The sequence below is a fragment of the Pogona vitticeps genome, chromosome 1, assembly GCF_051106095.1.
Source record: "Pogona vitticeps strain Pit_001003342236 chromosome 1, PviZW2.1, whole genome shotgun sequence".
In the NCBI taxonomy this organism is placed as follows: Eukaryota; Metazoa; Chordata; class Lepidosauria; order Squamata; family Agamidae; genus Pogona; species Pogona vitticeps.
This window is the reverse complement of record NC_135783.1, coordinates 28,250,434-28,268,831: the sequence shown is the minus strand read 5'-3', so window position 1 is coordinate 28,268,831 and position 18,398 is coordinate 28,250,434. Positions and strand designations below refer to the sequence as shown.

The following is an 18,398-nucleotide window of genomic DNA, read 5'->3' as shown; positions in this document are numbered from 1 at the left end:
ATATTAAAACATAGTCTTCCAACCTAAGTGAGTTCATATCATTGAAAAGTATAGATATGTGTTATTTTGAGTCAGGAAGGGCAGTACTGCAGTGAGGCCATGAAACCCACAAGAGTTAGCGCTTCAGCACCCTGAGAACTAAAGAAGAAAAGCTCAAATAATCCACTAGATGTGGATAAGTAATACGGCTGATCCTGCCTTGAGGATATGATACCAGTCCTGTTTGTCAGACTTTTTTTTTTAATATTGAGGAAAATTCTCACGGAGCTTTAATCTGATATCTGTTGCTCACATTAGTGTTATAGAACATCCAGGAGCCCTAAAGGCTTAATCTTTCAGGCCAAACGTGGCTAAAGAATTGACAGTAGGAACAGAAAGCAAACTATAGAAACATAGATAGGAAGACTAAAAAGCTTGTAGGCCTTATTTAAGTTACAGTTTGGAGATGCCATTATGTTGCTGTAAGGTCTCAATGTCCTCACTACCAAAAAAAGGGGAAATGCATCACTAAAAAACGGGAAATGAGGAAGTTGGTATTCAAGTGTGTTTTTAACACTTTGTTGGGTTAATCATGTTTTAACATTAGTATCTTAATTCACTGTGGTTTTAAATATAAGTATATTTTCAGCTGTTGTATGCCACTTTATGTCCCTCCAATTGGGAAAAAAGTGGAATATAAATTAAATAAGTAAATAAATAAATTTACACAAAAGGTACATATTTTGATTTTTATGTATAGTGCACATTGAGACATCAGCACTACTATTTAAATAGAAATAAAATACATCTTGGTATAGCAGGAAAATATGTGATGAGCTGAGCTGTATACCTGCTCAGTCCAGGTGCTAATTGTTAATGGACAACTTCAGGGCCATTTCTTATCATTTCCTCTTTTTAGTCTTCATCATCTTTAAACCAGATGTGAACCATAGAGATAGAGGAAGTCTTTGAATAAGATATAACTGCCATTGAATATGAAAGTTTGTCAAAAGAGGATTGTTCACAGTAAAATGGGAGTAGGGCTTGGATAATTAGTTACCTTTCAAAAGTAATTAATTATAGTATGGTTCCAAGGATCCAAAAGAGCTGGCAATCATTTTCATTATAGTTAAAAAAAACTAACTCCTTACACTTCTGTTAATGTTCCAAGATAGACAACATGAACTACTTTAATCAGTTGATTAAGTAATTAAAGCTCATAGAATTAATCAGTGAGGAACTCTTTAACTAGCCCTGGTGAGTAATGCCTGTATCTTAGGGGCACTGGAGAGTCATATTATTATTTCAGCCACATTGATGGTACATCTATGGTCTATTGAGAAATAATCCATTAAAACTAACTGGGGTGGCCACTTCCGCATAACCAAAAAGGAGATACTGTAATGGCTACTGAGCCAAGTGACCTGCTCAATTCAGCCATAAAGCTCATTGAGTGTCTTTGGACCCATCACCATGGCTCAATATAACTGTAGCCTAACCTTCAGTTGCTATTTAGATATGTTGGAGCCATGCTCCTTAGTGAAAGTGATAATGAAAAGTATAATCAGTTCTTCTGTTCAGATATAAAGGATAAAGAGAATCTTTTGTGTGTGTGTGTGTGTGTGTGTGTGTGTGTGTGTGTGTGTGTGTGTGTGTGTGTGTGTGTGTGTGTGTGTTTAATGGCACCCAGTTTGCAGATAACTTAGTCACGAATTGACTCTGAACTGGCTTCTTTAGAACATGAAACAACAATGGGATTTGTTGGGATCAAATAAATTGGAGAGCTTTTTAAAAGTTTCCCGGAATGCTTCTTCAAGTTTCATGCTCAAGTTAAATAAAAGTGAGTGTTGGTGGTGAATAGTATGTCGGACTATGAAAGATAGAAAAGTTAGATTTAAGATGAAGTGCGGAAATTCATTTTTAGACCTATACGGCAGTCCTCTATAAGTTTATTCAAAGGCAAATCCCATAGCGCCTAATGGGACGTATTCTTCAGGATCAATAAGACTTAATGGAGCTTAATTCTGATCAGATAAGTATAGATCCACAATGCTAAGTAGGTTAGATTGTGGTACTGTGCTAAACAGATATTGACTAAAATCCAGTAGTAAGTCGTCACTAGAGTAGGTCCACTGAATCAGTGGAGGTTTGGTGAGTCAGCTCCTCCATAAGTTCCATTGATTCAATGGGCCTTCTCAGCTTGTGACTTAGTGCTAGATTTCAGCCACTGAGTTGTATCTAGAGATGCGAATGATATGGAAATACAAGGAGAAGACCTTTTGCTTCTCCTCCAAAAATGAAGAAAAGTCTCTTTTTTTTTCCAATGGAGGGAAGACGGCTGGGCTTTCATGTCTGTACGTTGTACCATCGGCTGCATCAGAAAGGACAAAATGGCAGCTTTAAATGCCAGCAGTATTTTGGCTCATCTCCCAGCACCTGTTGGAAAACATGGTTCTTGAAAAGCAGAAGACAGAAATTGAGGCAGCAGCATTTACGGGCCTGACTCTTACATGATGCTTTAGCTTACATTTCCATACTTTAAAAAAATGTGTGTGAATGTATTTGTTAGCACCTTAACTCTTCAGTTAAAATGAAACTTTAAAAAACACATGGCAAAAAAACACTATATAACAAGTCTTCATAATTAAAAGCAAGCTTCTTTTGGTATACTCCCACACCAGTATGATTAGTGATTAGGTATCCTTCAGTCTCCAGAGACGATGGTAACATGCTCTGAACAGAGGACTTGGAACAGCGTCAAGTATGGCTGGGAGCCAATTCGAGAGTGACAATCCCTTCACCACTGAAGACAAATACAATCTGTGCCCTGTCCAGCTCCTTGATTTGGCTGGTTTGGGGGATTGCCTCTTTGCCTCAGCCTGCTGGACAAGGGTCTCTTCAAATTGAGAGAGGCCATGATCCACTGCCTGCCTCCAGGCTAAACACTCAGATGTCAAGGTTTCCCATCTATTGAGGTCCATTCCTAAGGCCTTCAGATCCCGTTTGCAGATATCCTTGTATCACAGCTGTGGTCTCCCTCTGGGGCTTTTCCCTGCACTAATTCTCCATACAGGGGATATTTTCGAATACAGCCATCAGCCATTCTCACGACATGCCTGAGCCAACGTAGACATCACTGTTTCAGGAATGTATACATTCTTAAAATTCTCGCTCGTTCTTTGTTGTTGTTGTTTAGTTGTTAAGTTGTGTCCAACTCTTCTTGACCCCATGGACCAGAGCACGCAGAGAGATTCTTCTGGCAATCTTAATTTCAGTTTGGGATTCCTCCAGTCCAGCCTTTCGCATGATGTATTCTGCATATCAGTTAAATAAGCAGGGAGACAATATACAGCCTTGTTGTATTCCTTTCCCCATTTTGAACCAATCAGTTGTTCCATATCCAGTTCTAACTGTTGCTTCTTGTCACACGTATAGGTTTCTCAGGAGATAGATAAGGTGGTGAGGCACTCCCATTTCTTTAAGGACTTGCCATAGTTTGCTGTGGTCCACACGGTCAACGGCTTTTGTGTAGTCAATGAAGCAGAAGTAGATATTTTTCTGGAACTCTCTTTCTCTATAATCCAGTGCATGTTTGCAATTTGGTCTCTAGTTCCTCTGCCCCTTTGAAATCCAGCTTGTTCTTCTGGGAGTTCTCGATCCACATATTGCTGAAGCCTACCTTGTAAGATTTTGAGCATAACCCTGCTAGGATGTGAAGTGAGTGCAATTGTCTGGTAGCTGGAGCATTCTTTGGCACTGCCCTTCTTTGGGATTGAGATGTAAACTGATCTTTTTCAATTATCTGCCCACTACTGAGTTTTCTATTGATGATGATTAAAAAAATAGTGCACTGGTCCTTTGATTTTGGGCTGTGGCACCAGGGTGGGTGACATGACCTTTAGCCTGGTTTGTTCCTTTTTGCACACCACACACAGAATGATGAAAGTGGTAGGAAACGCCTCTCCAACTTGGAAGTATCTAGCAAACACCTCATTGCTAGCACCACTCTCACAGCCATTGATGATGATTAAATCCTCTGTGAGCTAGCAAAAAATTAAATGCAATTTGCTAGACACGTTGGACACCTTACTACTCCCTATACCATCCCATGGCTGATGCTCAATGTGTTCCAGGAAAAATAGTGCACATTTTTATTAAATTTGGTGCATCCTGCTAGTTCGGTACCCACCCTGTATAGATTAGATTAAATAAGATTTTGAATTCAAATAATGTATCTTTTGCTTCCTTTCAAATCAAAGGAGTAATGTTGACATGTATAAAAAAAAATTGGGGGGGGGGGTAAAAGGTAAAAAAGTTCCCTGACCCTGCTTTATCTCCAGTTTTCTTGAACAGATCTCTGGCTTTTCCCTTTCTATTATTTTCCACTTTTATCTTTGCACTATTCATTTAAGAAGGTCCTCTTGTCTCTCCTTGCCATTCTTTGGAAGTCTGCATTCAATTTTCTGTAACTTTCCCTATCTCCCTTGCATTTTGATTCTCTTCTCTGCTATTTGTAAGGCCTGATTGCACAGCCAATTTGCTTTCTTGCATTTGCTTTTCTTTGGGATGGTTTTTGTTGCTGCCTCCTGTACAATGTTACGAGCCTCTGTATAAATTTCTTCAGGCACCCTGTCCACCAAATCTAGTTCCTTAAATCTGTTATTCACTTCCACTGTGTATTCATAAGCGACTTGGTTTAGATTATACCTGTCTAGCCCAGTGGTTTTTCCTACTCTCTTCAGTTTAAGCTTGAATTTTGCTATGAGAAGCTGATGATCAGAACCACAATCAGCTCCAGGTCTCGTTTTTGCTGACTGTGTAGAGCTTCTCCATCTTTGGCTGCAGAGAATATAATCAATCTGATTTCGGTATTGCCCATCTGGTGATGTCCATGTGTAGAGTCACCTCTTGTGTTGTTGGAAAATAGTGTTTGTGATGACCAGCTTGTTCTCTTGACAAAACTCTATTAGCCTTTTCCCTGCTTCGTTTTGAACTCCAAGGCCAAACTTACCTGGTGTTCCTTTTATCTCTTGATTCCCTCCCTTAGCATTCCAGTCCCCTATAATGAGAAGAACATCTTTCTTTGGTGTCTGTTCTAGAAGGTGTTGTAAGTCTTCATAGAATTGGTCAATTTCAGCCTCTTCAGCATTGGTGGTTAGTGCATAAACTTGGATTATTATGATGTTGAAAGGTCTGCCTTGGATTCGTATTGACATCATTCTATCATTTTTGAGATTATATCCCATTACAGCTTTTCCCACTCTTTTGTTGACCCAGAAGCATGTTGGACGCCTTCCAACCTGAGAGGCTCATCTTCCAGTGTTATATCTTTTAGCCTTTTGTTTCTGTCCATGGAGTTTTCTTGGCAAAGATATTGGAGTAGCTTGCAAGTTCCTGCTCCACTTGGATCACGTTTAGTCCGAACTCTCCACTATGACCTGTCCATCTCAGGTGTCTTTGCATGGCATAGCCCATAGCTTCTCTGAATAACTCAAGCCCCTTCGCCACAATAAGGCAGCAATCCGTGAAGGTGTAGCTCATTCTAGGACTACTCTATTTGGAACTTTGTCCTGCCAGGTGATACCAAAAATGCGTTGGAGGCAACACATATGGAAGGTGTTCAGCTCCCTCTCCTGTTGTGCACAAAGGGTCCAGGACTCACTGCAGTCCAGGAGTGTGCTCAGGACATAGGCTCTATTGACCTGGATCTTTGTATATGTTGTCAGCTTTTTATTAAGCCATACTATCTTTGTGAATCTAGAGAACATGGTAGCTGCTTTGCCAATGTGGTTATCCAGCTTGGCATCTAGATCAGAGATCGTTGAGCCGAGGTACACAAAGTCATGAACAATCTCCAGTTCTTTTTTGGAGATGGTAATAGAGGGGTTGTTTTAATTACCATCTCTATTACCTCTATTACACCAGTATAATTCTGGATTCATGCAAGCATGACCTTTGTTTTAATAAACATTGATCCAAATGCCCGTTATAGAGGTGTACAGAAATTAAGATTCCAGTCTCTCTCTTCACCTTGCTGTCCATGGATAGACAAATGTTTGCCTCTCACACTGCCCCAATGCTGTTTGTCTGTCATCATCCCTCATTCTTAGCTATACTGGGTTTGACTAATAAGAGCTTCAAATCAACCATCTAGAGAGACTCAAGTGTCCTCACCCTCGTTGTAGCCACTTGCAGCCCCCCCCGGCCGAAAGCCTTTGGAGTTCTTGGCAATTCTCCTGAAAAATACAGGCTAGGTCACAGAGACTCTAAGGGAGGGGAGAGGATGGCAAACTCCCCTTTCATGTCCAGTTCTACACATGTTTGCTCAAAAGATAGTCCCATGTGAGTTCAGGAGTCTTGCCAGCCTGTGTCCAAGAAGGCCCCTCTGCAGTCCTCTAAGAGAGTTTTCAAGGGACAACAGGTATTTGCAGGGTAGAAAAGGAGACAGAAAATGCTAATTCTTTGAACGTTCTTAGATTAAATTGTTTTAGGATCTAAGCCAGGCTTGTCCAACCTGTGGCCCAAGGGCCGCATGCGGCCCAGGTCAGCTCATAATGCGGCCCAGTGCAATTTTTTATTTTTAAAGAAATTCCAAAGTTTCAAGTTACACTGCCGGCGCTTGCGGCTGGAATGCGGCTGGGGCACGTCACAATGGTGGGGGGGGAGAGAGAAGGAAGGAAGGAGCGGGAGGGAGGGGAGGGGAGGGGAGAAGGGGGCTGCATTGCACTGTCCTCATCAATAGGTGGACCCCCTCCCGGCCCCATAAAGCCACCGGAGTTGAAGCTGGCAGCTTCTGCTATCTGAGATCGCAGCTGCCGGTAAGCGCACTTGGAGCGGGGCTGTGGAGGACGGCTAGGGCTGCCCCCCCCATGCGGCCCAAACCAAATTTATGTGTGGCCCAAACCAAATTTTCATCTTCTAAGCCATTGTTTGCTCCTTGTTCTGTTGAACCTTTTGCTGGAGATGAATCAAAAATTCGCATTAGAAAATATCTTTGTTAATGATTAAGCATTATGAATAAGAGGAATTATTATGGAGATGCTGTGAGCAGCTATGGAAGATGCACATTGGTAACACAAGTCTGGCTGTTGCGATTTGTTTGCTATCACCAGGGAATGGGTGTCTTCATTTATTTTCCTTAATTAAGATAATACACTGCACAGAAGGAAGGCAAGGATTGTATTTCCTCGGATCCCTAGAGTAAGTTATTACTTACAAAGTCATAATCCTTCACAAAGTGTTTTTCTAAAATCACAGTTATGCCCATGGAGATCTTGTGTATCTTTCTTTTGTAAAAGGAGGGCATTAAATGGTCCATTTGCTCTGGGGAGATAAAATCCTGCTGGTTTAATTTTATCTAATTGCTGTCTTAAAGAATACAGATGGAATTGTTCTTGTAATGTTTCTCTCAAATGGCTTTAGTTTATTACGTTACTCATAAGGACTTTATTCAGACGAAGGTGACCAAAGGTGACAGTCTCTTTGTAATAGGATAGATTTGACATGATGGCCCAGGGATACGCAAGTAATGATAAAAATAAAAAATATTATTGTCCAACTCCATGCTTGCATTTCAAGAACAGCTGTGAGACCAAGAATATGTCAAGTTTGTAAATCCACAGGTGTGTTGTGGATGCCCCATCCTTCAACAACCAATGGCTGCCTCATTCTTCCTGGCATACAGAGGAATACTGGCGCTCTATATTTCAACCTCCATTTAAATGCAACCTGCTTCCCTACATCTTCTCCTTTAACTGGACCAGTCAGGTCTTTCATGTCTGCAGATAGAACAGGGAGACTAATTAATTCAAAGAAAATGTCATTAGAGTTTTGGTCTAAAACGACACTTGAACACCCATTTTCAACCCTTTTTTTTTGCCACAGGTCTTTTAGGAGGTCTTCTCAGGTTCCAGGGCCCTCTGTCAAACAAAGAAAGTCGTTGGCTGTGTGCAAAGATAGAACATGAAAAGATGACTCTGTGGCCCCCTTCAAATGTGTCAGGGGCTCCTAGGAGTCCATATGGCCCTGGTTAGAATGGCTGCTCTACATGGCAGTCCTTTTTGAATTATGTATTTATTTGTTTATTTTAACAATTTGTGTGTTGGGGCATGGAGGTTACAGGGAGAGCATGTTTGCATGGCTGCATATATGCTGTCAGGTGGACTTTTCTCCCTCCTGTATTATTCAAAGGATGATGAATATGTGGCCCTCCACATATTCCTAGTCTACAACTTCAGTTAAAAAGATGATGGGAGTAGCAACAGTAATATCTGAAGGGTCACATCTTCACCTAGCCTACATTTAGTAACATTTGTACAGAAGTCCTGCTGGCTGGATAGCTCAGCAATTTAGGTATCTGGTGGGGGGTTTGATTCCCCACGGTGCCTCCCGTGAGTGTTGCCAGCCTATATGGACTTGGTCAAGCTGCACAGTCCCAAGGTGTCCCCAGTAGAATGGAACGGTAAACCACTTCTCAATACTAGCTATCTGGAAAACTTTGAAAAGGGTTGCCATAAATCAGAATCACCTTGATGGCAAATTATTATTATACAGAAGTCCCAGGAGAATGCTGATTATGTCTAAAGGAATGTGCTCCTTTTTTATAAATTAGTATTGATAGTTTATCTCTGCAGTGATTTACACTAAAACGTCAATTTGCTGTCTTCATAGTACAGTGGTGCCTCACAAGACGATTGCCTCACAGTACAATTAATCTGCAAGACGATTAGTTTTTGCTATCGCTGTTATGCTTCGCAAGACGATGGTTTCCTATGGACAATTTTCGCAAGACAATGTTTTTCCCCATTGGAATGCATTAAATAGATTTCAGTGCATTCCAATGGGAAACCGTGTTTTGCAAGACGATGTTTTCTATGGACGATTTTCGCAAAACAACTATTTTCCCATTGGAATGCAAAAAATAGATTTCAATGCATTCCAGTTGGGAACCACATTTCGTAAGACGATGTTTTCGCAAGACAGCTTTTTTCACGGAACGAATTAACATCGTCTTGCGAGGCACCACTGTAGAATGAAAAGAACTGTGCATGCCAATTTACAAGACATTCCTGCTAAATCATGTGCCACAGCAGAGTTGGAAGACTGCATGATGTCATTGGAGTAGCATGTATTTTTCTTGAAGGCAGATTGATTCCTTGAAAAGAAACAGAGTCTGCAATCCTATGTCCACTTTTCTGGGAGTATACCAGGGTAACTATGATGTGACTTAAATATTCACAAGAGTAGACATTGCTGTGTTGTGACAGTAACCCTGTTCAGGCATTCAGGATGAACGTTTGAGGATCGGAGACATGCATGCTACCCCATGATCAACATCTCCGTATGTGCTTCACTGCACTGAGTGAGAAAGTCTGAGCATAGATTCTTCTTCAGAGCTTGAGAATAGTGTGTTAAATTCAACCCATTAGCATTAAATGTGTTGCTATCTGCATAAAACAGAGAAAAACACTAATTTACCTAATGCTATAAAATAGCAGTTAATTGCATTGAGATAATTACTTATGCTACATCTATGTGTTTGCATCCCTCTTCCCCAGAAAGAAAGCTTCTCATGACTGGAAATGGTTAGCCTTGGCCCTTTTGATTTTTGTGGACTACAACTTTAATAACCCTTCAGCAGCATAGTCAGTAGATGGTTTGTGGACCTATACAGTATAGCCTTTATGTAGACTGTAAAGTAAGGGTTGGCAAGAGCTGAGAGTCCTTTTATTAAGCCTGTATTCTCAGGCAATACTTTTACGGTGTTCTGCTAAAGAAATTCATCTGAAACTGGTCAAAGAAACTATTGGCTCTGTCTGAAATCAGGCTTGTTAAAGTGAATATAGTTATCTCTCTTTCTAGAAAGGGAGGGTTAGGACACACATTCTACCCAACCCATTTTTCACATACATTGGAACTAGGGGTGTGTGGAAGCCCCTGACTCACTCTGTACCCTTTAGAAGATATTCTGACTTACTCCATCCCCAGATCCGTGACGCTGTGTGTTTCTGATTCTCCATAAAAGACAAATTCCTGCGAATAGGGGGAAAATGCAAATGGCTATGGATGGGACTAGGAGGCACTATGCAATGCTCTAATCATGTGACCTGTTTAATCAAAGTCTGTACAACAATTACCCTTCTTCAATTGCACACACTCACTCAATAGTGTTATACTATTTCGGTAAAGTTCTTTAACATAATAAATGCCAAATGCCACTTTGCTACGTCAATGAGCCCCCCCCCCAAGAACCTCTCCCCCATTCTGTCTAACCCTCCAGGACACTGACTACCATCCTCATTTGCTTTATATGTATTTTTTCCTGGGAGGCTGGGCATGCTTCCAAAATAGATGTGGGCAGCTTTGCTGAAGTTGTTGCACCCTTTTTGGTCCTAGCTAGCACAACCCAATGGTAACAGCTGTCCAACCACAGCAGAATGGTACCTTGCCCACTCCTTCCAAATTAGGTGGTTCTGGGCTGTGGCCACCTGCCCTTTCTATTTAGAGGAAGGAGAAGTGACGTGGAAGAGTAGCACTTTGGCTTGCAGCATGTCAGCCTCCCAGAGAAAATAATTTTTGCAAAATTCAGTTCAATACAGTGGTGCCTCGCTTAACGAGTGCACCGTTTAACGAAAAATCCGTATAGCGATCCCTTTTTGGGGATCGCTATACGGATCAGCCCCAATCGCCGCACTCGCTTTGCGACGATTGGGGCTCCGGCGGCCATTTTGGAGCCGCTGAACAGCTGATCGGCGGCTCCAAAATGGCCGCCGCATGACCCGAAATGGCCCCATCAGCGTTTTCGCGCCCTCCCCTTGCTTACGGAGGTCGCGAAAACGCTGCGGGGGGGCATTTCGGGTCATCCGCGGCCATTAAAATCGCTGGAGGGGTAAGTTTGCACACTTATTGGAACGCATTAAACTAAGTTTAATGCGTTCCAATAGGTTTTCCTTACCCGCACAGCGATGTTTTCGTATAGCGAAGGTTAATCCGGAACGGATTAACCTCGCTATACGGGGCACCACTGTATTCAGTGTTCAAAACTGGAGATATAAGGAGCCTTCCAAGCATCTAAGAGGGTACATGTCATCACAATACTTCCCTGGGCTACATGCTTGGGTATCCTGAGTATAATCATATTGCAAAGCGTGCTGATATGGATGCCTGACCACTATTTAAAATAAGTGATTTACTGTGTTTTGCCTTCCTTAACACAACCCTCAGTTACAATTATAAAGGGTATCTCTGTGCACTTGGTGTCTGAAAATCGAACCCATTCTCATTCCAAACCAATTGTAAGCTTCTTGCACTGTTACTTACTTAATGGGATTTTCTGTCTGAAAATCTTCAGATGTTTTTGAAATGGGTCCTTTCGTTTCATGGGCCATGTAGTTGCCACAATGACGTTTTTATTTCTTCATGAAGTGAAAATCTAGAGGCTTTCTAATTTATATGGGAATCAAGTATCTGGCAAGTGTGTTTGAACTCACACCCAGAAGCTGTTTCTTGCAAGGTATGAGTTAAAGGAAAATAGATTGAATGTCAGCCATCTGTGTTAATCTTTAGTATGCATGCAAAGTCATGTAAGTCCTAAAATATGAAAGAGAGGTCATAATCTGCCACAGGCATTAATTCATTCACTGTTTATTTACTGAACTATTGGTGGGGTGGGGGAGTGGGGTGAGGGGAATCCTACCATGCAGAGAAAGCAGAAATGTGTTGTTGTTTTTCAAAAGCGTTTGAAACTTCTTCTACCTCTCTTTGTTCTCCTCCTTGTGCTTCCCAAAAAGACTTTGCATTTCAAAATCAGATAAAAATATGAAGGAAATGTACTGGAAGACTAACAAATAAACTATGATGACATTAATGTGGGGACACTTAAATATCTAAATAAATTAGTTTTTCCATCTATAATGTATATATGGAGAGGGGGGAAGACCCTTTTGTGTGTTTATTTATAAATATGTAGTGCAGGAACAACAGACATGCTAGGTTACATGCTGTTGAGTTGGAAATGACTTATAGCAATCGTAATAGAGCTTTCAAGATACAGTGGACCCTCGACTTACAGACGGCTCGACTTACAGACTTTTCGAGTTACTTTTCGAGACTTCTCTGGCTGCAAAATTTAGATTCGACTTGCAGCCAGAGAATCGACTTACAGACCAGAAAAAAACCAAAATGGAATAAAAATAGAATAAAAACCACTGGTTATGGGATTAATCGGTTTTCAGTGCATTGTAGGTCAATGGAGATTCGACTTACAGACTTTTCAACTTGCAGCCACCATTCCAATACGGATTAATTCCTTAAGTAGAGGGTCCACTGTAGGTGAGATATTTAAGGAGTGGTTTTACCAATGCCATCCCCCAGTGAGTTTCCATGCCCAAGCAGGAATTAAAACCCAGGTCTTCTGAGTCCTGGTATGTTGTTCTGTCTGTATATACATATTTATTTGTATTGCATAGCTTATCCTCTTGTTTTTTCTGCCAACATATGAAAAAAAACTTTGTGCTAAGACCTGCAGCTTGGTTTATGATTCTCGTTTTTTCTAAACCTGATAAGCATAAGCTCTGTTGAGGTGTTATAGTAACCTGAAAGTGGGGACAATTTAACAAAGGTAGTGGAGACATAATCTTTCCCCTAACATGCCCTCCTGTTCACTTGTAAATATATGAAGGCCTGAAGAGGCACCTATAGCGCATCTATTACCAGGAGTCCTGCCATATTAGTCCTTCACCATGTGAGTACTGTAAGCACATTCAACTGATTGTACTTTCAAGTGTGCTGCTTGTGTTTCTCAAAACCTCAGTGCTAAATATACATAAGCCTGATTGACAAGCTGGGGGAGGCTACACGTTACACACTTACAGCTACACCTACTTTGAGGCCAAAGTTCCTGAAATGCAGGTCAAACAGGAAACTGTGGTTGATTGAAGACTTCCACTGAGGAGAGAGAAGGGGATGGGTGATAAGAGGATATACACATGTCAGATTTCTAAGGTGAAATCTGATCATCTTAACATGGCCAGAATATTTTATAGGATTGATTTTGGTGTCCCCAATTGTGACTATAGTTACATATATTTATTTATATGTATTTTTCCCACTACACGTACAGTAGTTAGCTGGGTTAGAAATCAGTAAAAACAAAGCAGATGGCCCTCAAACAGCTAGTTCTTTTTATATTAATGAAGGAGGGCTTAATAATTAAATCTGCTTGGTCACTCTTGTTTCTATGGCTACCAAGACAGATAGGCCAAAATTCTGTTGCATAATGTAAGCAAAATCATAGGTTTCGGTCTGTTTCTCATGGATAAATAAAGAGCCCCACCATAACTATGCTGGCTTTTCTTAGATAACCCTCATTCAGTCATTTAAAAACGAACTCTATTGCAATACAAATTGCTATTAAGACAATTCTATCAAAGCATAAGAAAGAACATTTGCAAATAAGTTACATTATATTAGATATTTCTCAGCCAATATTTTCATAGCAGAAATGTATCCCCTATTTATGAAAAGCAAGTGGCTGCGTGTTTTGGAGATGTCCTTCTACACATGATGGAAATCTCTGCTTTATACATTCGGTGTTTCTTAAACAAAATAATCATGATGGCACACTTTGGCTTTCCCATGGGTAAGTAATGTTGCCTGGGTCAAGACAGCTGTGAATTAACTCAACTACCTGCCGAGGTAGGACGAGATGGTTGGATAGTGTCATTGAAGCTACCAACATGAATTTGACCAAACTCCGGGAGGCAGTGGAAGACAGGAGGGCCTGGCGTGCTCTGCTCCATGGGGTCACAAAGAGTTGGACACGACTAAACAACTAAACAACAACAACAACCTGCCAAGATAGCTTGTAGCCTGGAAAATGCTCCCTCTTGAAGTAACTTCCTTAAAACCATATTTGGGCAGTATAATACATTTTGAACACCAACTTCCTGCATTTTGCATGTTTTACATTTCCCAATCAAACTCAATATTTAATTCTTCCTGCCATATAATTTTCCACAAACCTATTACTGACATCTGCACTTTGATTATTTATTTATACTGTACTTATTTCCACCATAGTATGGTATGAGGATTGCATATCACTTGTTATCTGTCTGTTCAATGAGATCTTTAGTTAAACCACTATCTTGTATTAACTGTCTACCATTTGACAATAGAACTGTTTCAGATTCTGTGGGCAAAATATTTCTCTTGATCAGATCCTCTGCAATATAATGTCTTTTCACATAAAATTGGAAGGGAAATAGTTTTATTGGGTTTAGATGAAAGAAGAATAAATGCTTTGTAAATTCAACACACCCATTTTCTTTGAAAGACTATTCTGATTTTGTGTCGGTATAAATCAAGCTGCACCACTTGAGTTCAGATGAAATTACACATAAAGGAGATGGGTGGGAGATCAAAATTTCAGGGTGACTTTTATCTACTCTGCCAATTAAGCTGTACAGTCAATGAAAGAAAAACAACAAAAAAAGATTCAATGCTATTACGCTGTTAGATATAATTTTTGAAACTTTAACAGTGGGCTGACAGCTAAGATTCAGCCATTCAATTAACTGTCCTACTTTCTGCAAATTACTGTAATTAATTAATTATCAAACGGAATATTAGTGTCTACCAGTAATAGTACTTTATAAAAGTTTGGTAAAAATGTGTTTCCTTGACTGAACAGCACAGGAAAAGATTTTCTTCTAAGGCTTTAAATACATCGATCAGATTTAGATTTATTGGAAGCAATCCCCATTTTAAATTCAACAGATTAATTACACATCCTATTTCAGAGTTATTGAACTAAAATCTTCTATATATTAGAGAATTTCACATCCAGTATTAGATGGCTTTCCATCCATCCACTGGTGATAACCAGCTCTGCAGAACTATTTAACCAGTTTCTGCTTTGATATTCTGGACATTTACCACCTATTATCAGATAACTCCAGGACAATGATCTATCCTTAAGAATTAATAATCATAATCTGTTTCTGCATGGCAACAACATCCCAATATGTAACTCTCTAAACAATGTGCAAAATTATAGGTTTATATTCACGACCACCACAAAGGAAATTCAAAGCCCATGTGACAAACCATCTCAGAGTCACATCTTTTGGGCAGTATTGCCTGAATACTGTCTCAGTTGCTTCACTTTGTCCCACCTCCATCATGTACAGCATGATGTGTTGGGTTAACTCTGCACCCATAACAGCTGAGAGTCTGGTTGGGCAGAACACATGCCATGCCACATGGGCAATATTTTGTTAGAGGCTCAGATCTGGCCTTATGGTGCTGGCCAGGGAAGAGGGTCATTAACAGAATTTGATCTACAGCTCACTTTTTCATACAAGGATGTTTGGCTCTTAGCCCTAGACTGCAACCAAAAGACACTGCTAAAAACAGATGCTTAAAATGTGGCATAAAATAGAAGGTGTGCTTTAAAAGAGGGTTTCGGCTTTTTGCAAATATATTGCAGTTGTGCTTTTGATTTCTGACACAAAGGTAATTATTTGATTATGGTTATTGTTCCTCCTAGGCAAAGGAGATGTTTTCGGGGATGTCTTCTGGAAGGAAACAACTCTAGCCCAGTCTTGTGCTAACGTAAGGGCTTTAACCTACTGTGACCTTCATGTGATTAAAAGGGATGCCTTACAGAAAGTGCTGGAGTTCTATACAGCCTTTTCACATTCTTTCTCCAGGAACCTCATCTTGACCTACAACCTGCGGAAAAGGGTAAGATATTTTGTATTTAAGGAATGCGTGTGAAAGTGGACCTCTGCCAGTTGTTTCCTCTGTGTTCCTGAAGAAACTGCAATATTTCACTATATTTCTTGAACTATAGGTGGTTTCTGCTTTTGCTAAGTAGAATAAAAATATACGTTGTACCCGAAAAATATTTTCTAGTATTTCTTCTGTCTCTTTTGAACTGTTTCATTCATGCTCAGAAAAGTAATAACAACAGATCAAATGTATGACATTATACTTCCACTTTAATCATTTTAACACTATTTATACAAAATAACAAACTTTGACATATCTACACATAAATTCAACACATTCTGCCTCCAAACACGGAATTAAACGTATTTGCAAAAGGAAATACCTGTATGAGAAATAAGCAAAGAAACAGCAACAGCACATTGCAGAGTACAATTAATTAATTTAATTAATTTATCTCTGACATAAAACTCTTTTTGAAACTGTCATGTCAGTTTCTCATTAGTTTGCGTATTTAAAATTAAGGATATTGTTAAAATGTTATTTTAATATAATATGAACAAATCTTTCTTAAGGGTAGAGTGAGAAAGTCTGGCTGAACTTTTCCCTGGGTTTGGCTCTTTTGAGCTATTCTTTAGAGCGAGAAAAATGGCATGTATTCTGTTGTATGATGTGAACAAGTACCTACCTTTAAAGTTATGTGACTAGCCTGCATATCTATATCATCTACATCATATCTATGTCAATGACTATATCTATATCTGTATATCTCTGTGTGCACATGGGTGCATTCATGTGTGTGTCTGTGTGCATTTGAAGACAAATACACCTGGGATCCCAATTGCTGTTGGCAATCTAGGATCCAAATATCTCTGAAGTCTAAAGCATTCCTTGTCAATAGCTAAAGGATCCAGGACTCAAACATCAATCCAGTTTACTGTATAGTCAACAATAGTGTTAGCACAAGACGTCTGTTTGGTGTGAAAAGGAGAATCACCTGCTTTCTACTATTAAGATTTCTGATACAGTTGGATGAAAAGGATATGAGGTCATCCTTGGACAGGTTTTCGCAGTCAAAATTCTGAAGTTTTTGGAAAGGTAGCTAATCTCAGGGTTACCATCATCTGCCAACTTAAAGAAGGAGTTATAAGAATGTTTAAAAAAAACCAAACCTTATGGCATTATTTGAATTAATCACAGCCTTATGTCTATAGAATTTCAGACACTGTGCATTAGAGATAACTGTTTGTTGACATGACAGTTTTCATCTAGTGGGGAAAAGGTGGGTCTAGAGAGCCTTTGACCTTTTACTGTCAACAAAGTGTTCGTAAGACTCTCAGTTTCAGCCTCTGAATTACTGTTTGAATGTGTAAACGAACCAGAAATTTAGTGGTCTTTATTCCAAAGCAATCCATCTATAGTTCTGAATGAACAGGACCTTCCAAAATGAGAATGTTCATTTTGGAACTTTGTGAGAATGTTCATTTTGGAATGAGAAACATTCCAAAATTAACATTTTTATATTGTTTCAAAATGAACATTCTCACTCAGCCACCTATGAAAAACAGCAGTTTTGACAAAGAAAGAAAGAAAGAAAGATTCACTTACCAAGCATCGTAAGAGCAGATATAATTAAAGGGAAATGTACCTAATGTAATGTAATTTATATTTTGACAAAATCCATGTGGATACATGCATATTTTAGTGGTGGTGAACCTCTGAGTACAGAAAGTTTTATGGGCAGAGACTCTGGACTGGTTTTATAACTTGTGTGGTTTTGCTTTAGTTATGCATCATTTAGACATTACAAGGTGCTTTGCATGGTAATATTGTTAAAACAATGTTGGAGCTATTTCTTTAGATAGAGAAAAGATAGGAGAAAGCCATGCAATCTGATAAACCGAAAAAGCTTTAGAAATGCATAACTTTGCAACTGTAATTAAACTTCTGTAAAGATGTGTAGTTTTGCATCCGTAATTAACAGCATGCACTGAGCATGACATAGACTGTCAAGAAATCTTTGTATTGTATCTTCAAATATACCATGAAACTTGAGGGCTGAATTAATTAACCTGTCTGCTTATTTGCAAGTGAGATGAATGAAAATGATCATAGCACAATGTACTGTTTTTTAAATTGTGCCAGTGCAAAAAGCTACAACTTAAAACTCAAAAACAAAAAAATAAAGTTGGTATTAAAGGAAGTTAACATTTTTGCTATATGCTGCTGGAAGAACAAACAATAAACTGGGTAGATGCAGAATACACTGGAACTGAGACTAGTCTATATTTTTTATCAAGCTGACTGCAATAAGCAGTGGTTCCTAAACGTGGGTAACCCAGGGGTTCTTGGACTGCAATTCCCAGAAGCCTTCACCACCAGCTGTGCTAGCTGAGGTTTCTGAGAACTGTAGTCCAGGAACCCCTGGGTTACACAAGGTTGGGAACTACTTATGTAAAGCAAGGTGTGCTGTTTATATACTGTCCCATAGTGTTTAAAGCACTCTCTGGGCTGTTTACAATTTAATTATGCTACACATTGCCCCCCCCCCCCCCACATGAGCTGAGTACTCAATTTACCAACCTCAGAAGGATGGAAGGCTGAGTCAGCTTTGAGCTGGCAACCTGAATCTGTTGGGATCAAAGGCAGGTTGTGAGCAGAATTTTTGACTGCATTATTGCACGTTA

The 18,398-nt window shown here is 39.7% G+C and overlaps 1 protein-coding gene across 4 annotated transcripts in view; it reads left to right on the top strand.

Moving 5' to 3' along the window:
- KCNH1 (potassium voltage-gated channel subfamily H member 1) overlaps nucleotides 1-18,398 on the top strand; it is a 320,211-nt gene that overhangs the window by 170,582 nt on the left and 131,231 nt on the right. For all 4 annotated transcript variants that reach the window (XR_012083630.2, XM_072989933.2, XM_020794609.3 and 1 more), the window contains one exon: nucleotides 15,530-15,726. Coding sequence is in view for 3 of the 4 variants with exons in the window: in XM_072989933.2 (XP_072846034.2) it covers nucleotides 15,530-15,726 (197 nt within the window). In the remaining variant the exon portion in view is untranslated. The remainder of the gene's footprint in view (nucleotides 1-15,529; nucleotides 15,727-18,398) is intronic.